The sequence below is a fragment of the Felis catus genome, chromosome D4 (genome assembly GCF_018350175.1).
Source record: "Felis catus isolate Fca126 chromosome D4, F.catus_Fca126_mat1.0, whole genome shotgun sequence".
Classification (NCBI taxonomy): domain Eukaryota; kingdom Metazoa; phylum Chordata; class Mammalia; order Carnivora; family Felidae; genus Felis; species Felis catus.
This window is the reverse complement of record NC_058380.1, coordinates 66,550-88,510: the sequence shown is the minus strand read 5'-3', so window position 1 is coordinate 88,510 and position 21,961 is coordinate 66,550. Positions and strand designations below refer to the sequence as shown.

The 21,961-nt window shown below is 44.6% G+C and overlaps 1 protein-coding gene and 1 long non-coding RNA gene across 11 annotated transcripts in view; one reads left to right on the top strand and one right to left on the bottom strand.

Moving 5' to 3' along the window:
- LOC109493653 overlaps positions 1-21,961 on the top strand; it is a 161,117-nt gene that overhangs the window by 130,923 nt on the left and 8,233 nt on the right. The window contains exons 11-13 of one of the 3 annotated variants that reach the window (XR_006588772.1): positions 18,499-18,637; positions 20,873-20,929; positions 21,371-21,913. Coding sequence is in view for 1 of the 3 variants with exons in the window: in XM_045043097.1 (XP_044899032.1) it covers positions 21,473-21,540; positions 21,853-21,913 (129 nt within the window). In the remaining 2 variants the exon portion in view is untranslated. Of the gene's footprint in view, positions 1-18,498; positions 18,638-20,872; positions 20,930-21,370; positions 21,914-21,961 lie in introns of those variants that run through there. The other 2 variants (XM_045043097.1, XM_045043098.1) reach the window with 2 other exon arrangements.
- The window catches only part of LOC109497167, a 30,370-nt gene continuing 29,658 nt past the window's right edge, over positions 21,250-21,961 (bottom strand). For all 8 annotated transcript variants that reach the window (XR_006588774.1, XR_006588777.1, XR_006588773.1 and 5 more), the window contains one exon: positions 21,250-21,528. This is a non-coding gene — a long non-coding RNA (uncharacterized LOC109497167). The remainder of the gene's footprint in view (positions 21,529-21,961) is intronic.

Sequence of the window (21,961 nt, the reverse complement as noted above, 5' to 3'; positions counted from 1 at the left end):
TGGCTCTGAGCTTTCAGCACAGAGTCCGATGTGGGACTTGAACTCACGAAGCATGGGGTCATGACCTGAGCTGATGTCGGACTGCTAAAGGATTGAGCCACCCAGGTGCCCCGATCATATGGTTCTTGTCCTTTCTCCTGTTGATATATTGTATCACATTGATTGATTTGCAAATACTGAACCACCCTTGCAACTTGGGAATAAATCCCACTTAATTGTGGGATATATTTATAGTTGTTATATCTCCTTTTGGACTGTACCCTTTACTGTTATATAACGTCCTCCTCTGTCTCTTGTTATGTACTTTAAGCGTATTTTTTCTGATACAAGTATTGTTACTCTAGTTTTTTTTTTTTTCATCTGTTCTTACACCCTATGTCTCTAGATTGGAGCGTTCATTCCATTTACCTTCAAAGAAATGATTGCTATGTATGTATGTATGTATGTATGTATGTATGTATGTATTGCCATTATATTACCTGTTTTCTTGTGGTTTCTAATGATTTTCTCCGATCCTTTCTTGTCTGTCTTTCATGTTTTGCTTATTTTCTTTAGTGAAGTATTTTAATTTATTTATCTTTACTCTTAGCATATTTGTGACTGGTTTCTGATATATGGTTACTGCTGGGTTATGTATATAACCTCTTCTGCGTTTAGCAGTTTGTATTAAGCTGATGGTCATTTACCTTGGAACCCATTATTTTCTCCTCCCTAGGTTTTTGGGAGATGTTATTATATTTCAAATCCATATCTCTGAGTTCCTTAACTATTTTTTACAAAAATATTCATGTTTTACTTGATTTGTGTCTTCTACCTCCATACTGTCACTGTTGGTCTCCCTTTTCCACTCAAAGAGTCCCTCTTCATATTTCTTGCAGGACTGGTTTAGTGGTACAAACACCTTTAGTTTTTGTTTGGGAAAGTCTGTGTCTCCTTCCATTCTGAATGATAGACTTGTTGGATAGAGTATTCTTGGCTGCTAATTTTTCCATTCAGCACTTTGAATATGTGATGTCACTTGCTTCTCGCTTGCCAAGTATCTGTTCAGAAATCTGGTAGCTAGCCTTATGGGTCTTCCCTTCTAAGTGAAGTCTCTTTGTGTTGCTGCATTTAAGAGTTTTTCTTTATTGTCACTGTAATTTGCAAGTTTGCTTACAATATGTCTGGATGTTGGCCTGATTTTCTTCATTTCGATGTGAATTCTCTAGCCTCCCGGATGTGGACGTTTGTTTCCTCCCCCAATTAGGGCATTTTTCAGCTATTGTTTCCACAAATAAATTTTCTGCCCCCTTTTCTCTTTCTTCTGCGACTCCTACAATATCAATATTGTTATCTTTGCTGTAGTCACTGAGTTCCCTTAGTCTCATCTCACGTTGCAGAATTCTGTTCTCTCTCTTTGGTTCAATGTGATTCATTTCCATTACTCAGTCTTCGAGGTCGCTGGTTTGCTCCTCTGCTTCTTCCATCCCTTTGTTAGTTCCAGCAAGCGTGTCTCTCCTTTATTGTGTCCTCAATGTCTACTGTACTATTTCTTATCTCTAGTCAGGGGTCTCACTCTTCTACTCATTTCACAACTCTAATGAGTATCCTTACGATCATTGCTTTCAAATCTGTATCAGGTATGTTACCTACATCTCTTTGGCTTAGATCTCTGGCTGTGACTTTCACTAGGTCTTTCATTGTGGAAAAACATCTCTGTGTGTCCATTTTGTCTGTCTCTCTGTCTCTGTTTCTCTGTGTTAAAAAAGTCAGCTGTACCTTCTGCTCTTGAAACTAATAACGTTATGAAGAAGAGGTCCTGGAGAACTCAGCAGTGCACGTCTCCGTTTATAGGACCTGGACCTTCAGGAGGCTATCGTATGGGTACTGTTCACAGCCTGCTGTTGTGTCTGGGTTACTTTTCCTTTTAGTGCAGGTGTCTGCACTGATTGCATGCTGTTGTGGGCTGTGCTTCGTCTCATTGGTTTTAGTGGGACCCAGGCAGGCCAGCTGTGGGGTGGTATGCCCGCTGGATAACTTGGGCACAGGGCAGGAGTGTTAGCAAAATTTCACAGGGCTACAAGTCCTATGCCAGATTTCCCGATGTCCTTTGTTGGCTGGGGGCTGTGGACCAGCGGTGGAAGCTAGGGGCTTGAGGATATGCACAGAGCATGTCTGTGCCTGGGGACATGTGGCTTAGTGAGACAGATGAGGGTGCCTGGATATGTACAGCTGGGTGAGGTGCAGATGTGCACAGCATGTTGTGGCAGCTATGCATGCAGCTTGTCAGACAGGGTGCCCTTGTGGTTTGAAAAATGTTTGGCCTGAGACCAGCAGGCTTGGTTTGGTGAGTCCCCTAGTGAACCCTTGGGACTGGCACACTGCTAATGGGTTAGTTAGCAAGTGTCTGTGCAGCCTCACCCTCTTGTGGGTGCTTCTATGCTTATTCTGGGAGGCTGGGGGAGAAGAATGGTGCCTGTGAGCTCCCTCGTTGTTGGAGAAGTCCTCCAACACACTCCGGAATCAGCATGAATACATCTGTCTCCTGTTCCCTCAGCATTGTGCAACATGCCATGTTTACATTGCCTCTCTACACACGCAGGGATCTGGCTATCACTAATCCTTCTGGATCTCCCAGTGCTGGGTCATTTGACCTCCAAAGCTCCTGTATATGAACACAAAGGCATTCAGCCCCTCTAAGTTCTAATGCCCAATGTTATGGAGATTAGTCTTCCCTGTATGACCTCCCTGGTGTGGGGCTCACTTTTTCTGCCCCTTCTGCAGGCAGACAGCCTCCACCTTTCTGACATTCCTAACCTTTCTGATGCAGCTTCTCTCTACTTCGGTGTGGAGTTTGTTCTGCCAGTCTTTGGATTGCTCTTTGATTCATGGACTTGGATGTGGATGTTATGCAGTTGAAAACATGGGACAGGGTGAGCTCAGGGTCCTCTTACTTTGCTATTATTAATTTTTTAAATGTCTTATTAGTTTGGATTTTTGAGACATGGGAAGACAGACTCATATCACACATGTACTTCAGGATTGGAAAGGAACTTTTCCACATTTGCTTCTATTATTTTATGTTTTGAAACTCTCTTTAATGAGGTATAATTACATATAACAAACCTCAAGTTAAAGGGTATACTTTGATGAGATTGAGGGTGCAGGACCATGGGTACAGCACCATGAAATCATATGGTTTCTCCCTAAACCTTCCATCATGATCCCTTTGTGTCTAATGCTAATGTTGCTTTTGAAGTAAGGACTACTTTTTTTCCCCCACGTTTTCACATATTGCGCAAGTGTCTGAAAACTGGCATTGAGGTATCTCCTTTTCCGATAGTCTATATTCCCATAAGTTTTGCAATCGATTTACCTTTGGACTTTTGCTTCTATTGTATCTCTCTGTATGTTCACATACTCTCGTTGCAATACTTTAATGATGAGGTCTTCATCATCGCTTTAATTTTCACTAAATGGTATGAGCTGCAGTTCCACTTATGACAGAATGCACAGGCTTCCTATGATATGTATTCAAGAGCAAGGCAGATATCCTGAGCACTTGAGCTGAGAATGTCACCCTGTCTTTTTGCCGGCCCTCTTCCCTTCCCTGCGAGACAAGAATCTCCTTTTGTTCACACAGAAATGTGGGTGAAGTCAGTAGAAAACATTGCCTTCTCTCCTCTTCCCTTTATCTCTCAAAATCCTTGCCACTATCTTCTGCCTTTCCCTTTCTCTGGCTCAATCTCCCAGGCCCACGGTTCCACTCCAGCCATGATCAGGGTGTCCTCCAGCTGCTGGCCTCTGCCCTGTCCATCCCTCAGTGAGAAATCTGGAGTAGGATTATTCATTTCACAGGACTGATCAAGAAATATGTGATCCTCAGAGACCTCCTGCACAAGGTTGCTGTCCGTGGAGACATGGCATCCTGAGGGAGGATCTGACTCCATGTGTGGCCTCCTCACTCATCTCCCACAGTCACTGCTGGTCCCTGATCCTTACCCACCATTAGAAATCAGCCATATGCTAGGGTCAGGTACCTGTCTATCTGACCCAAGCACCAGGAGTCAGTGAATGTTTCTAAAATAAATGAGCAGAAGCACCCCATGCATCTAGATATAGGAAGTTACCATCACCCCAGAAAACTCTCTCGGGCTCCTCTGCAAAAAGGGCGATCTTGCTACTATCCTACATCACTGCAATTTCTGCTAGTTTGTTACCTGTGTGTATAGGAACCACACTGTGTATAGTCGATGGGGGGTGAGAGTAGGTCCTCCTAGAAGCAAACACTGAAACAGAGACAGAACAGTGAAAGTACTATTAAGGGATACTAAGAAAAACAAAGTGGAGAGCGCAGGGTTAGCAGAGAAAGCATGCAGGCAGATCTGACACATTTTTAAGATATATAATCACCATAATCTGTCACCTCACACAGTCCTCTTCAAATTTCAAAATAGTTGTCGTATAAGGCAGTGAGATTTACGAGATTTGGGGTTATTTCCCTATGGTCTTATGTTTTCCTACACGCATTCCCTCTTCGGTACTTAATCTGTGGCCTCAGATGAACACTTTAGTGTGGATGCATCTGCGAGTCTATATGTAATGGAATATGATTGTCTTCAGATCTCAGATGTAGAACTCTGATATACACATTCTCGTAATTATCTTTTTCTTTCTTTGTCTGGCAGGGCCTGAATCTTAATACAATAAGTGTGCCGTTGTCTTCTTTAAAGTGGCGATCCCCAATCCCTGGGCTGAGGCGTTAACCGTCTTAGTTTAATGAACTTCTGTGACCATCTTTTTTTGATGATCATTTGTTGGAGATATCTTAATTGAAACTGGGAGAAGGGTGAGTGGATATTTCCCAGACATTGTGCAGATGCATTCTGTATTCAATGTCTTCTTTTCATTATGTCCTTAGAAACAAATATTACCCCTCTTGCACAGATAACCCATCTCGGGCTCTGTGTAGGTCCCACTGAGAATTGGTATTCTGGCTGAGATAGCAGGAACACAGGGAAACCCTTGGGATATTGTGAGAGAAGTTTAAGGAGATAGATGCAAAGTCGTAGTCAGGTTATGTCAGAGATCCAGCAGGGGTGGCATCTGGGCATCCCTGAATTGTAGGTTTACCCAGGCTAAAGGCCAATGCAGGCACTCAGCTGATCTAGATCCTGTCTTCACTTTTAGTCTCACTGAAGGATATGAACTTATGCAGACAAGCATTTCCTTAAGACCAAGTTAAATTTTCTATATATCCAGGGCATTTTTTTCACCCATAAATATCCAGAACCTTCAGACAACGCAGGGAGACAACAACCTTTTTAGATGATCACCTGGGTGCACTTTGACAAATATGACATTTTGGAGAGGAACCTTGCATTGTGCACTGAGAGTGATCCCACATAGTAGCTCCGTGTGGAACTCATGCTCCCTGCTCAGGCTGTGGTCAGGAATTGGCTGCAACTGCATCTCACTGAACCCAGTCCCCTCCCCTCTGCACTTCCTCAAACTCTGCTTACTGTCCTCTAATTTCTCAAATTTCTATTCCTGTGTGATTCAAGTTTCCCCCACTCCTCCACTGGTGCTTCCAACATGGTGACCACAAGGTCTATGTCATTTAATGCATGTGCCCCATTTCACACAGGACACCTAAGTCACCTACACTTAGGGGTGCATCTCATCCTTCACAGAACTCAAAACATTGTGTCTATAAAATATGCACCAGTACGCCCGATACATCTGTCTTTGTGTAAAAATCTTCTTTCCTGTTGACAGGAGAAACCTAAAGCTGACCTCATTACGGGGAAATGATACAGTCCGTTGAACATATGTCCTGAGAAACTTGAGATATGTTACAAAGTCCTCAGGCAGTTTTGCAGTTGAATTGCCAAGCCCTAACATCCCTCTCTACATTTTTCCCACAAAGTGTTTCACGAAGTAGATGAATATGCTTTAGAAATCCCTAACCACTTCAGTTTATCTACCCAAATAGAGGAGGTGGAGGATGGGGGGGGTGGTTCATAGCCCATGACTGGTGATGAAGGACTGTCCATGGGGTTAGGGCTAGGGGTTAGGGTTAGCGGTTCGGGGTTAGGGTTAGGGTTAGATTAGATGGTTAGATTTAAAGGGTTAGGATTATGGTGAAGGTTAGATTTAGGGTTTAGGGGCTAGGGTTGGGGTGTAGCTTAGGGTTAGGGTAGGGCTTAGGTGTTAGTGTTAGTATCAGCATTAGCTTCAGGGTTAGGGTCACGGTCAGGGTAGTGTCAGGGTCAGGGGATAGGGATTAGGATTTAGGTTTTATTGTTTAGAGTTTAGGTTTTAGGTTTTGGGGTAGGGGTTAGGTTTTCGTGGTTACATGCTAGTGGTTAGGTTTTAGGGTTATGGTCAGGGTCAGTGTTTGGTTAGGGTTAGTGTTTAGTATTTATGTTTTGGGGATTAGGGTTAGAGGTTAGTGTTCAGGTATAGAGTTTAAGTTTATGGTTACAGTTAGGATTTGGTTTCAGATTTGGGGTTTAGGGTTCAGCGTTTCGGTTTAGTGTTTGTATTGTTGCGGATGGTGTTAATGTATATTAGTGCCATGGTTTGGGTTAGGGATAGGATTTAGGGCTAGGATTAAGGTTTGGGGTTGGGATAGGGGTAGGGTTAGTAGTTAGGATTAGGCCCTAGGACATTGCAGGGGCTGAACCCACGGCATTGCAATTGTCTCCCCAAAGGGCTGAGGTGAGATTCCAAGGTCGGTTGCCTGTCACGATTAGTCTTTTGGTTCCAATCTAGACAACTGTATGGGAGAGTGGTCTGGTAGGCCTCAGGAATATTCTCGGGCAGCTGCAGCCACGTTTTGGAAATGACATGGGTATGTTCCAGGTTCTAAGCCGAGTGATCCTGCACCACTTCTGGACCCCAGGGCGTGGTGTTGTCAGACTTTGTTATTGGGTCCGCATGGGTAGAGAGCCTTAAGTAGGGTTATGGTTTGTTACAGGGACGTCGCCAGGGCATAAGCGACTCTAGTTTCATGATCTCCCTCTAGAACTGAATTGAGGACCCATGCGATGGTGCTTTTCAACTGTAGATTTAGGGTTGAGATAGTGTTAGGATTCGGTTGAGGGTTCTGTTTAGGTTTAGGCATAGGTTTAGGGTTACGTTCCAGGAGACACTAGGCGCTGAAACAGAGCAGTGCAGTTGTTTCCCCAAAAGTCTAATTTGAAGGAACAATGGATGGTGCCGATTAGGATTAGTCTTTGAGTTCCAAGGCTAGACAACTGTATGGGCCACTAGTCGGGTAGGCCTCTGGAAATCTCTCTGGATCTTCAACCGGTCCTTCAAAAGAACATAGTATATTACATGTCCTATGCGGAGTTATGCTGCACCGCTTTTGTTCCCCAGGCATGTGGTGTTGTCATACGTTGTTATTGGGTCTAATATCGAGAGAGCCTTATCTAAGGTTAGGGTTCTGTCCAGTGACATTTCCAGCTCCAAGCGAAACCAGTCTCGTCATCTCCCTCGAGGTCTGAAGTGAGGGCCAATATGACGATACGGAGCAATTGTAGGGTTTGGGTTCGAGTTAGGCTCGGTTTCAGTTGAGGTTTCTGATGAGGGTTAGAAGTAGGGTTCGGATTTTGTTCCCAGGAGTTTCAAGGCGCTAAACACATAACAGTGCATTTGTCTCCCCGAAGGGCTGAGTTGAGGGCACAAGGGAGGGTGCCGGTCAGGGTTTGTCTTTGGGTTCCAAGGCCAGACAATTCTATGGGCCACTGGTCGGTTAGGCCTCAGGAATACTTTTGAGTACCTGAAGCCCAACCTTGGAAATGACATGGTGATGTTCCAGGTTCTATGTGGAGTGATCCTGCACCGCTTCTGGACCCCAGGCGCATGGTGTTAGATTTTGGTATTCGGTCCCATGGGAAGAGAGCCTTAGCTAGGGTTAGGGTTTGGTCCAGGGACGTCACCAGAGCTGAAGCAACTCCCGTCTCGTGATCTTCCTCGAGGGCTGAAGTGAGGGCCTGGGTGATGGTACGGGTCAAGTGTATGGTTAGGGTTCGAGACTGGGTTAGGTTTTGGTTGGTGGTTCTGGTTAGGGTTAGGGTTACGGTTAGGTCCCAAGAGGCTCCAGGCACTGAACTTACAGCAGTGTGGTTGTCTACCCAACGGGCTGAGTTGAGGGCTCAAGTGAGGGTGCTGGTCAGGATTAGTCTTTGGGTTCCTATGCCAGATATCTCTATGGGCCACTGGTTGGGTAGGCGTCAGGATTCCTCTCAGATTGCTGCAGTCGGGTTTTGGAAACGACATGGTGATGATCCAGATTATTTGTTGAGTGATCCTGCACCATTTCTGCACCCCAGGCGCTTGGTGTTGCCAGACTTTGGTATGGGGTCCCCATTGGGAAAGAATCTTAGCTTGTGATAGGTTTCGGTCTGGCGATATCGCCAGGGCCAAAGCAACTCCAGTCTTGTGATCTCCCTCGAGGGCTGAAGTGAGGGCCCATGAGACGGTGCAGCTCCACTGTAGGGTTAGTTTTCGAGATAGGATTAGGTTTTGGTTGAGAGTTCTGGTTAGCGTTAGGTCCCAACAGGCTCCAGGAGCTGAAGCCACAGCAGTGCAGTTGACTCCCCAAAGGGCTGAATTGAGGGCACAAGGGAGGGTGCCCTTAGGATGAGTCTTTGGATTCCAAGGCCAGACAACGTCTGTGGGACAGTGTTCGGATATTCCTCAGGAATACTCTTGAACAGCTGCCACCGGGCCTTGGAAATGACATGGTGATGTTCCAGATTCTATGCTGAGTGATCCTGCACAGCTTCTGGACCATAGGCGCGCGGTGTTGTCACTTTGGTATTGGGTCCTTATGGGGAGAGAGCCTTATCTAGGGATAAGGTTCAGTCCAGAGACAACACCAGGGCCGAAGCAACTCCAGTCTCATGATCTCCCTCGAGGGCTGAATTGAGGGTCCTTGCAATGGTGTGAGTCATGGGTTTGGGTTCGAGATACCGTTAGGTTTCTCTTGAGGGTTCTGGTTAGGGTTAGGTCCCAGGATTCTCCCTGCGCTGAACCCACAGCAGTGCAGATGTCTCCCTGCAAGGCTGAGTTGAGGGCACAAGGGAGGGTGCCGCTCAGGATTAGTCTTTGGGTCCCAGGCCATACAATTCTATGGATCACTCGTCAGTTAGGACTCAGGAATTCTCTTGTGCACCTGTACTCAGGCCTTGGAAATGACTTGGTGATGTTCCAGTTTCTATGCTGAATGATCCTACATCGCTTCTGGACCCCAAGCACGTGGCGTTGCGAGACTTTGGTGGGTCCCAATGGGGAGAGAGTCCTAGCTAGGGTTAGGGTTTGGTCCAGGGATGTCCCCAGATGCAAAGTGACTCAAGTCTCGTGATCTCCCTCGAGGGCGGAAGTGAGGGCCCATGTGACGGTGCGGGTCAAGTGTAGCATTAGGTTTCGGTTGAGGGTTCTGGTTAGGGGTAGGGTTAGGTCCCAGGATGCTCCTGGCTCTGAGTCCACAGCAGTGCAGTTGTCTCCCCGAAGGGCTGAGTTGAGGGCACATGGGAGGATGCCGGTCATTTTTAGTATTTCCGTTCCATTTCCAGACAACTGTATGGGCCATTGGTTGTGTAGGCCTCAGCAATCATTTCAGAAAGCTGCAGCCGGGCCTGAGAAATGACATGCTGAGGTTCCAGGTTCTATCTGGAATGATCCTTCACTGCTTCTGGACCCCAGGTGTGTGGTGTTGTCAGACTTTGGTTTTGGGTGCCCATGGGTAAGAGCCTTAGCTAGAGTATGGTTCCATCCAGGGTTGTCTCCAGGCTGAAACAACACCACTGTTGTGAATTCAATGGAGGGCTGATGTGTGGCTGTGAGTCTGCTATAGAGTTAGTGTGCTAGATACGGTTAGGCTTAGGGTGAGGGTTATGTTTCGGTTCACCGTTAGTGTTAAGTTCCAGGTGAGTGAAGGCAGTGACTCTACAGCAAAGCAGTTGTCTTCCTGAAGGCCTGAGTGCAGTACAGAAGGGAGGGTTTTCGTTCGCATTAATCTTTGGGTACCAAAGCCAGACAAACATATGGCCCACCCTTTGGGTAGGCCTCAGGATTCTTCTCGTGCAGCTGCTGTCGTGCTTTGCATATGACATGGTGATGTTCCACGTTTCATGCCTAGTATTTATGCACCGATTCTTGATCCCATGTATGTGCTGATGTCAGACTTTGTAAATGAGTCCCCCTGGGGATAGACACTTAGCTAGGGTCAGGGTTCAGTATAGGGAAGTCGCCAAGTCCGAAGCGACACCAGTGTTTTGAATTCCATGGAGCGCTGAATTGAGGGCACATGCGCGGCTGTGAATCTGGTTTAGAGTTAGTGTACTAGATAGGGTTAGGTGTAGGGTGAAGGTTATGGTTAGGGTTATGATTAGGGTTAGGGTCAGGTCTCAGGAGGCTCTAGGCACTGAACCCACAACAGTGGTGTTATCTCAACAAAGGGGTGAGTGGTGTCCCCAAGGGAGGGTGTCAATCAGGACTAGTCTTTGGGTTCCAAGGCCAGACAAATGTAAGGGTCACCCTTTGGGTAGGCCTCAGGATTCGTCTCATGCAGCTGCAGTCGCGCTTTTGAAATGAGATGGTGAGTTCCACATTCCATGTCGAGTATTTCTGTACAGATTCTCGAAACCGTGTGCATGCTGTTGTCAGACTTGGAATTGGGTCCCGACGGGAAGAGAGCCTTACCTAGGGTTTGTGTTAGGTCCAGGGAAGTCAGCAGGAGCGAATCGACTCCAGTTTCCTGATCTCCCTCGAGGACTGAATTGAGGGCCCATGTGACAGTTCGGGTCAAGTGTAGGATTTGGGTTAATGTCAGGGTTAGGTGTAGGGTGAGGGTTATGTTTAGGGTTACGTTAGGGCTACGGTTAGGTCCCGGGAGTCTCTAGGCACTGACCCCACCGCAGAGCAGTTGTCTCCCCGATGGGCTGAGTGGAGAACACAAAGGAAGGTGCCAGTCAGGATTAGTGTTTGGTTTCCATTGCCAAACAAATATTGGGCAAGCTTCATATAGGTCTCAGGAATCCTCTCGTTCCGCTGCAGTTCCTCTTTGAAAATGACATAGTGATGTTCCACATTCCCCGTCGAGTATTTCTGCACCGATACTCGAACCCATGTGCGTGCTCTTGTCAGACTTTGCAATTGGGTCCCCATGGGGACAGAGCCTCAGTTAGGGTTAGGTTTCGGTCCAGGGGAGTCACCATGGCAGAAGCCATAGCAGTGTTGTGAATTCCATGGGGGCTCAAGTGGGGGTATGTGCGTGGCTATGGGTCTGGTGTAGCTTATCGAGGTTGATAGGGTTAGGTGTAGGGTAAGAATTATGTTTAGGATTAGGGTTAGGTTTAGGTCCCAGAAGACTCCAGACACTGATCCCACAGCAGAGCTGGTGTTAACCGGAAGGGCTGAGTGGAGTACCCAAGAGAGGGTGTCGGTCAGGATTAGCCTTTGACTTCCAAGGCCAGAGAAATGTATGTGTCACCCTTCGTGTAGGACTCAGGAAGCCTCTCGTGCAGCTGCAGTCGCGTTTTGGAAATGACATGGTGATGTTCCACGTTCCATGCCAAGTATTTCTTCACTGATTCTCGAGCCCGCGTGCGTACTGTTGTCAGACTTTGGAATTGGGTCCTCGAGCCTTAGCTAGTGTTAGGGTTTGGTCCAGGGAAGTCGCCAGGCCTGAAGCAACTCTGGTTTTGTGATCTCCCTCGAGGGCTGAATTGAGGGCACATGCGAGGGTGTGGTTCAATGTAGGGTAGGGTTAGATATAGGGGTAGGTGTAGGGTGAGGGTAATTGTTAGGGGTACAGTTAGGGTTATGGTTTGGAAATAACATGGTGATGATATATATTCCATGCCAAGTATTTCTACACCTGTTTTCGAACCCTTGTGTGTGCTATTGTCAGATTTTGGACTTGGTTCCCCATGGGAGAGACACTTAGATAGGTTTAGGGTTTGGTCCAGGAATGTCACCAGGGGCAAAGCAACTCCAGTGTTGTGAATTCCATGGAGCTCTGAAGTCAGGGCACATGCGCAGCTGTGGGTCTGGTGTAGACTTAATGAGATAGATAGGGTTCAGTGTAGGGTGTTATTTATGGTTAGGGTTACTGTTAGGTTTAGGTCCCATGAGACTCCAGACACTGACCCCAAACAGAGCAGGTGTCAACCTGAAGAGCTGAGTGTAGTACACAAGGGAAGGTGCCCGTCAGTCTTCGTATTTGGGTTCCAAGACCAAACAAATGTATGGGCCACCCTTTGGGTAGGCCTCAGGATTCCTCCCCTGCAGCTGCAGTCACCCTTTGGAAGTGACATGGTGATGTTCCAAGTTCCATGCCAACTATTTCTGGACCAATTCTTAAACCAGTGTGAGAGCTGTTGTCAGACATTGGAATTGGGTCCCAATGCATACAGAGCCATAGCTAGGGTTAGAGTTCATTCCAGTGGTGTGGCCATGGCCGAAGAGACTCCAGTCTCGTGATCTCGCTGCAGGGCTGAATTGAGTGCCCATGGGAGTGTGCGGGTCAAGTGTAGTGTTTGGGTTAGAGATAGGGTTAGGTGTAGGTTGAAGTTTACGATTAGGGTTATGATTAGGGTTAGGGTTAGGTCCTAACCCAGCAAGCTCCAGGCACTGAACGCACAACAGAACAATTGTCTCCCCGAAGGGCTGAGTGTAGGATACAAGGGAGGGTGCCTGTTAGGATTAGTCTTTGGGTTCCAAGGCCAGGAAAATGTATGGGCCACCCTTTGGTTAGGCCTCAGGAATCCTCTTGTGCAACTGCAGCTGTGCTTTTGAAATGACATGGTTATGTTCCACGTTCCATGCTGAGTATTTTCCACCAATTATCGAACCCTTGTGGGTGCTGTTTTCAGATTTTAGAATTGGGTCCCCATGGGGAGAAAGCTTTAGGTAGGATTAGGGTTCAGTCCAAGGAAGTCGACAGGGCTGAAGCGACTCCAGTCTCATGATCTCCATCGAGGGCTGTGTTGAGGGCCCTAGAAAAGGTGGGGGTCAAGTATAGGGTTCAATGAGAGATAGGGTTAGGTGTAAGTTGAAGGTTATGTTTAGGGTTATGGTTAGGGTTAGTTTTAGGCCCCAGGAGGCTCCAGGCACTGAACCCACAACAGTGCAGTTGTCTCTCCGAACGGATGAATGGAGTACATAAAGGAGCGTGCCAGTGAGTATCACTTCATAGGTTCCAAGGCCAGAGAGATGTTTGGGCCTCCCTTGGAATAGGCCTCTAGAATCCTGTCGTGCAGCTGCAATCACACTTTGCAAAAGATATGGTGATGTTCCATGTTCCATGCCGAGTATTGTTGCACCGATTCTCGAACCCGTGTGTGTGCTGTTGTCAGACTTTTGAATTGGGTCCCCATGGGGATAGACACTTAGCTAGGGTAAGAGTTCTGTACAGGGAATTGCTAAGGCCGAAGCGACACCAATGTTGTTAATTCTATGGAGGGCTGAAGTGAGGGCACATGTGCGGCTGTTCATCTGGTTTACTTTTCATGTGCTAGATAGGGTAGGTTGAGGGTTATGTTTAGGGTTATGTTTACGGTTAGTGTTAGGTCCCAGGAGGCTCTCCATCCATGTAGTTTCAAATGGCAAGATTTTATACTTTTTGATGGCTAAGTAATATACCATGGTGTGTGTATGTATGTAGTGTATACACACACACACACACACACACACATATACATATGTATGTATGTATGTATGTATGTATGTATGTATGTATATATACCACGTCTTTATCCATTCATCCATCGATGGACATTTGGGCTTTTTCCATACTTTAGCTATTGATAGTACTTCTATAAACTTTGGGGTTCACTTGTCCCTTCAAAGTAGCATATCTGTATCCCTTGCATAAATACCTACTAGTGCACCTGCTGGGTTGTTGAACAGTCTTCTTTTTCATTTTTTGAGGAACCTACATACTGTTTTCCAGAGTGGCTTCACCAGCAGTGCAAGCCCGTGCACCAGCAGTGCAAGAGTTCCTCTTTCTCCATTTCCTCGCCAACATCTGTTGTTGCCTGCGTTGTTAATGTTAGCCATTCTCACAGGGGTGATTGTGGTTTTAATTTGTATTTTCCTGATGATGAGTGATTTTGAGCATTTTTTCATGTGTCGGTTGGCCATCTGGATGTCTTCCTTGGAGGAGTGTTTGCTCGTGTCTTTGCCCATTTCTTCACTGGATTACTTGTTTTTTGGGTGTTGAGTTTGGTATGTTCTTTATAGATTTTGAATACTAATCCTTTATCTCATATGTCGTTTGCAAATATCTTCTCCCATTCTGTTGGTTGCCTTTTAGTTTTGCTGATTGTTTCCTTCTCTGTGCAGAAGCTTTTTATTTTGATGAGGTCCTAATACTTCAGTGTTGCTTTTGTTTTCCTTGCCTCTGGAGATGTGTTGGGTAAGAAGATGTGGACGCCAACATTAAGAGGTTTTTGCCTGCTTTCCCCTTGAGGATTTTGATGGCTGCCTATCTTACATTTAGGTCTTACATCCGTTTTGAGTGTCTTTTTGTGTGAGAAAGTGGCCCAGGCTCATTCGTCTGCATATCACTGTCCAGTTTTCCCAGCACCCTTGCTGAGGAGACTGTCTTTATTCCATTGGATCTTCTTTCTTTTGGTCAAAAATTAGTTGGCCATACATCTGTGGGTCCAATTCTGTGTTCCTGTTCTGTTCCATTGATCTGAGTGTCTGTTCTTGTGCCAGGACCGTACTGTCTTGATGATTACAGCTTTGTAATACAGCTGGAAGTCCAGGATTGTGATACCTCCTACTTAGGTTTTCTTTTTCAAGATTGCTTTGGCTATTCGGGGTCTTTTCTGGTTCCATACAAATTGAAGGATTGTTTGTTGTAACTCTGTGGAGAATGCTGGTGTTATTTCGATAGGCATTGCGTTGAATATGTAGATTGCTTTGGGTACTATTGACATTTTAACAATAGTTGTTCTTCCTATCCAGGTGCATGGAATGATTTTCGTTTTTGTGTGTTTGTCATCTTAAATTTCTTTCATAATCTTTCTATAGATTTCAGTGTATAGATTTTTCACCTCTTTGGTTAGATTTATTCCTAGGTATTTTATGGGTTTTGGTGCAATTGTAAACGGGATGGATTCTGTGATTTCTCTTTCTGTTGCTTCTTTGTTTGTGTATAAGAATGAAACTAGTTTCTGTGCATTAATTTTATACCCTGCCACTTTGCTGAATTCATGGATCATTTAACAGTTTTTTGTTGGAACCCTTTTATCAAGCAAGGATGCTGTATTTTGTCAAATGCTTTCTCTGCATCTATTGAGTGCATCATGTGGCTCTTGTCCCTTCTTTTATTGATGTGATGAATTACATTGATTATTTTGTGGAGATCCATCCAGCCTTGCATTCCAGGTTAAATCCCACTTGGTCGTGGTGAATAAAGTTTAAATGTATCATTGGATCTGGTTGGCTAATATCTTGTGGAAGATTGTTGCATCCATGTTCATCATGAAAATTGGTCTATACTTCTACTTTTTAGTGGGATCTTTGTCTAGTTTTGGAATCCAGGTAATGCCGACTCATAGGAAGAGTTTGGATGTTTCCTTCCATTTCTATTTTTGGGACAGCTTCAAGAGAATAGGTGTTAAGTCTTCCTTAAATGTTTGGTAGAATTCCCCTGGAGAGCCATCTGGCCCTGGGCTCTTGTTTTTTTGGGAGATTTTTGATTACTAATTCAATTCTTTACTTGTTATGGGTCTGTTCAAATTTTCTATTTCTTCCTCTTTCAGTTTTCATAGTTTGTATATTTCTAGGAATTTGTCCATTTCTTCCAGATTGTCCATTTTATTGGTATATAATTGCTGATAATATTCTCTTATTCTTGTTTGTATTTCTCCTGTGTTGGTTGCGATCTCTCCTCTTTCATTCTTGATTTTATTTATTTGGGTCCTTTCCTTATTCTTTTTGATCCAACTGGCTGGTGGTTTATCAATTTTATTAATTATTTCAAAGAACTAGCTTCTGGTGTCATTGATCTCTTCTCCTGTTTGTGTGTGTGTTGGGGGTTGTTTTTGTTTTTGTTTTCAGTTTTGAAAGCATTGATTTTTGCTGTAATCTTTATCATTTCTTGTCTTCTGCTGGATTTGGATTTTATTTGATGATCTTTTTTCCATTACTTTAAGGTATATGCTTACGTTGTGTATCTGAGACTTTTCTTCCCTCTTTAGGAAGGCCTGGATTGCTAAACTTCCTCTTACGACTACCTTTGCTGCATCCCAGAGGTTTTGGACTGTGGTGTTATCAGTTTTATTGGCTTCCATGTACTTTTTAATTTTCCCTTTAACTTCTTGGTTCACCCATTCATTCTTTTTTTTTTTTAATTTTCATTTTTATTATTTACAATTTACATCCAAATTAGTTACCGTATAGTGCAACAGTTATTTCATGAGTAGATTCCTTAGTGCCCCTTACCCATTTAGTCCATTCCCCCCCCACAACCCCTCCAGTAACCCCATGTTTGTTCTCCATATTTATGTGTGCTCTTCTTTTGTACACCTCCCTGTTTTTATTTTTGTTTCCCTTCCATTATATCTTCATCTGTTTTGTGTCTCAAAGACCTCCTATGAGTGAAGTCATATGATATTTGTCTTTCTCTGACTACTAATTTCACTTAGCAGAATACCCTCTAGTTCCAACCATGTAGTTACAAATGGCAAGATTTCATTCTTTTTGATTGCTGAGTAATACTCCATCACACACACACACACACACACACACACACACACACACACACCCCACATCTTCTGTATCCATTCATTCATCAATGGACATTTGGGCTTTTTCCATACTTTGGCTATTGTTGATCGTGGTGCTATAATCATGGGGGTGCATGTGTCCCTTCAAAACAGCACGCCTGTATCCCTTAGATAAATGCCTTGCATTGCAATTGCTGTGTCGTAGGATAGTTCTCTTTTTAGCTTTTTGAGGAGCCTCCGTACTGTTTTCCAGAGTGGCTGCAGCAGCTTGCATTCCACTATTCATTGTTCCATAGGATGTTCTTCAGTCTACAAGTATTTGTTATCTTTCCAAATTTTTTCTTGTGGTTGATTTAGAGTTTCATAGCATTGGGGTCTGAAACTGTGCACGGTATGATCTCTATCTTTTTGTACTTGTTGAGTACAAGTAAACATAAAATTATTTATGTTTATTTATTTTAGAGAGAGAGAGACAGGGGCAGAGAGAGAGGGAGACACAGAATCCAAAGCAGGCCTCAGGCTCTGAGCTGTCAGCACACAGTCCGACACAGGGCTCAAACTCACAAACCATGAGATGACGACCTGAGCTGAAGTCAGATGCTTAACTGAATGAGCCTCGCAGGCACCCACTTTAGTGAAATTTTAAATGACACCGTTCAAAGTGCACTTGCTACCTTGCAAACTCAGAGAGAGAGAAGAAAATGTGAAGAATCAGGAAGTGGTTAAGAGTTGGCTGCTGAGTTTTACCGTAATTTGGCTTTGGAGGGTTTTTGTTCATTGGGTGAAGTGAGCACAGCATATTTGCCTGCCATTTACCACAGTAGACAGTGGGCCTCTGGGAGCCAAAACTCTTTCTGACCAATGAGCTGGAATTTTACTAGGACTGCCAAGATGAGATTTGCTATTTCAAGGACTAGCAGTTATCTTTTATTTTCACAACTCGGTAATTATCACATCATTCAACTCTGCCCTCCAAGATATGTAGAAAATACCCAAATATAGTTGAGAGAGAAAGGGTGATAGCCAAAGTGTATAATCCTTTCCCTTTAAAAAATATGTTTAAATTATGCTTTATGATTTTTTTTTAATTTTAGTGAGGGGGCATGCAAGTGGGGGAGAGGGGCAGAGGGAAAGAGAGAGAATCTTAAGCAGGATTCACACTCAGTGTGGAGCCCAACACAGGTCTGGATCACATGATCCTACAATCATGACCTGACACAAAATCAAGAATCTAATGCTCAACTGACTGAGCCACCCAGGTGCTCAATAGTCTCTTTCTCTCTGAATGCTGAATAGTAAATTTTCAACGTGAATGGGGGATAAACAGGCATACATACATACATACACCACTAAGAAAGCCATGAGTTGTTAGACATGAACTCTTTTCCATCATCTTTGTCTTCTAGTTATATTCATGCCTCCAAAGTGTTTGTTGATTGCAATGCACAATCTTGCTGTGTGAGGTACAAATTGTTGTGTGATCAGTTTTCCGTGAAAGTCTTTCCTCATATCTGTCTTAACCACAAGGTGCCAATGTTGAATTCGAGGATGTAGAGCTAAGAGCCTTGAGGTCCAATAACTGTCAACTGGAAGTTATATTTTCTGTTGGGGAGAAATCCCCATATGATGGCAATGACTTTGCATTGGTAAGGGAAAGAATACTTTCATGCCTTCATGGTTCTTGCGCTTTTTGTGTCTCACCAAAATCAAGACTGAGGTCACGTGCATGTTTATCAAGCAAACACCTTTTTTTTTTTTCCAGAAAATAAAAACGCCCTGGAAGACAAGTGTAATGCATTGAGGTCTGTGAAAGCCACAAAGGAAGCAAAAGTCAAACAGCTGAAGGAGAAAGCACATAACCTAGAAGAATTCTATGAACGAAGAAAAGTGCCTACAAAAAAGTAAGATGGGGGCGCTTGGGTGGCTCAGTCGGTGGAACGTCCAAATTCGGCTCAGGTCATGATCTCACGGTCCATGAGTTCAAGCCCCATGTCGGGCTCTGTGTTGACAGTTCAGAGCCTGGAGCTTGCTTTGGATTCTATATCTTCCTCTGGCCCTACCCAACTCGCACTCTGTCTCTATCAAAAAATGAATAAACGTTAAAAAAATTTTAGAAAAGTAAGATGTTCATGTGAGAACTGTCACAAGGACCGTATTGTATGGGAGAACATGGCAGCCAGTAGAGATAATTGTATTTCTTTTGGAACTGGGTCCAGAGTATTTTTGCCCAATGCATTCAGTAGAATTGGACCTTCCCTTCCTACCTTGCTTTCTGTAACGTAACCTGCATTTTCCTTTCTCCTAAGTGCTTGCCACACATTGTGTCATGTTTTGGGGGCGGCAGAGGGAAGGTGCCATCATTAATAACGTTAATACCTGGATCCACTCTGGATCCACCTACACTGTCCTATAGGTTTCAATCGCATCACACTGTTTTGTCACCCAGCAATTAGGTCATTTTTGTTCAGGACCAGACATGGGTCAAAAATGTGTGGGGAAAAAATTGAATTCTCTTGCTGCAGAAACAATGGAAGTTGCTTTCTGGAAAGTGGGTAGGGGTACCAGCAGTACTGGATCCCTGCATCCATTCTGCCAGTGAGATTGCTCACTGCAGGCCCAATCCCTAAGAAAGTCGTTTCCTGTCCCCTGATTTTTCAAGTGTAACTCTTCTGAGTCTTGGCCAAAGCCCGCAGCTTCACTAGGGCTCATCTTTGCTGGCCTCCCCTGAAGTACACTTCTTTACTTCTAAGTCTGTGCCCATAAAGTTGTTCAGCTTCTTTGCCATTCAAGTGTATGCACCCCACATCAATGATGAGTCCTAGGGAGTTTGGGTCCAACTGCCAGGCTGGCTTCGTCCTGGGCTTCCTTCTTCTCCATCTTGGTCTTGTGTGTCTTTGTGGGGTTGTCAGATACTTGGTGCATTCAGTCACATGTTTCCTCCTTTGTACAGTATTTCCTTTTGTTCTCAGGAGGAGATGGGGGACTTTAGAGTCCCTCACTCGTGTTGGAAAGGGAAGTCTTCTCTTCCCTGGAGACTCACCTTTATGTTCGTCCTTCCCACAGCTGGGGTTAGGGCTTGCTCTGTCTCACTGGCATCTTGTTTTTGTTAACTCGTAAGCTCTTTCTGTGAGTGGGTACAGCACCCTGACCACCTCTCTATCTTCAACCCCTTACAACAGAGCCACTACATTACAACCACTCCAGCAAGCATTTGCCCAAGGACTGCCTGAGAGGCCAGAAGGAAATGCATGTGCCTTTCTCTGTCTAGTGCTTTTGTGTCATTTGCTAAGAGATTTTCAATTTTGCATGTGATTCTTGAGTACATCAAGTGTCAAGTTGAAACCATCTCAGTCAACACCACAAAGAAAATGGTCTGAGGGCAACACAGCAACCCAGCCTTGCCAAGCATTGCCTTCTGCTGCCTTCACTATCAATGGAATGAGTCTTGTTAAAGTAGACTTGGCTCCATGAAGTTGAGAGTTTTCCACCTGACATCTCTTTCCTGGAAGTAAACCCAGACTGTGTGACAGTTCATATCAGGTTGTACGTCAGGAGATGAGGTTGTTCTAAGATTGGCCTTTTCAAGGTGGAGGCAGGGGTTGCAGTCCTGAACGCTAGCGATGTCTGGGAGTGAGCTGCAATGTTAGTGAAACCATATTCTGGAAGGTCGTCTTTCAGGTGATTGCCTGTGTCATGGTACAACTTTTGGACTGAGAATCAGGGCTCCCCATGGAGGTGTAAGACTAGTGATGATCCCTTGATTCATCCTAATGGGTACAGTTGGTCAGATACGGTTTTTCACTCACTGATGAAATGAGTCTTCGCCATATCAAACAAAAGACCAACTCTGGGAAGGCACAAAGTACAATGTTATTTGATGACTTTATGATAAAGGAGAGGAAACGAGAACTAGAAAGACAGTTCCAATAGTAGAGACGTGGCAGCAGACAGAAGTTGAATTTTCTTGAACTTAAATGGGGTGTTCACTTCATTTCTCTGATTGGGTTGTCAGTGTGTGCATTTATGGGAGAAGTGGGGGAAGGGATATTTGCATAGGCCTTCAAGAGTGCTGGGAGGTAAAAAGGGAGAACCTCTGGACCTTGGTCCTGACTGTGTATGTAACTTTCCCATCTTAGGAAGCTGAAAATGACACTGTGAACTGGCGGCAAAGAAGAATCAGCTAGCAGCTGCAGGTAAAATTTGAAAGTAGCTACAGAAGGGGCGCCCGGGTGGCTCAGTCGTTTAAGCGTCCAACTTCAGCTCAGGTCATAATTTCACAGTCCGTGAGTTCGAGCCCCGTGTCAGGCTCTGTGCTGACAGGCCAGAGCCTGGAGCCTGTTTCAGATTCTGTTACATCTCTCTCTGTCCCTCCCCCGCTCATGCATGTGCTCTCTCTCTCTCTCTGTCTCAAAAATAAATAGACATTAGGGAAAAAAAAGAAAATAGCTACAGAAGAAATAAACAAGTACAAGTGAGTTCAGCTAGTAATTACCAGGAGCTCATGAAACCGCTGTTCATTTTTTGGTTTTTAATCTTTTTGAAAAGTTTAAAGTCAACATATGCATAGAGTATTAACAGATAAAAAAGGTAAGTTTTAGAAAGAATAAAATAATTAAGTTTCTAAACATTTGCAGATCTCAAGTAGTGACCAGACTGTGTGGAAACTTTGTCCATGCTAACATTCCTCGGGGGTGGTGTCAATTGTCGTCATCTGTAGGAAAGCAGTGTGTCGTACAATGAATCATACCCATCAACGTGGTAGTGCCATTTCATGGCCCTCGTCTTTGCAACCCTGGGAAACATGGTGAGGATATAAGTTATAGAAGAATAGATCTTTATGATAAAAGACACTTGTCACATGATGAGTTAGAGAAAGATTGAAAATGGGAAGGAATTCTATGAACTCTGAACCCTACAGGCATGGGATAATGAGTAAGGAAAGGATGTGACAATAGCTTTGATCCTACTGTACATTGATAATCATGGGCAAAGTGTTTCATGTGTAAGAATAAATTGTATCAGGGGACAGATATGAGGTTGGTGGGAACGTGGGCAGCTTATTTAAAATCATACCCAATATTGGGCCTTATCTGACAAGAGCAATTGTAACTCACAGGCAACAAATTGAACAAACACGGGAACAGCTGCAGCAGGCAGAGCTCACCTTTAGATACCAGGTAACCTGAGTTCTGCCTGACATACTGAACCCTTAGCACCTCATGCGG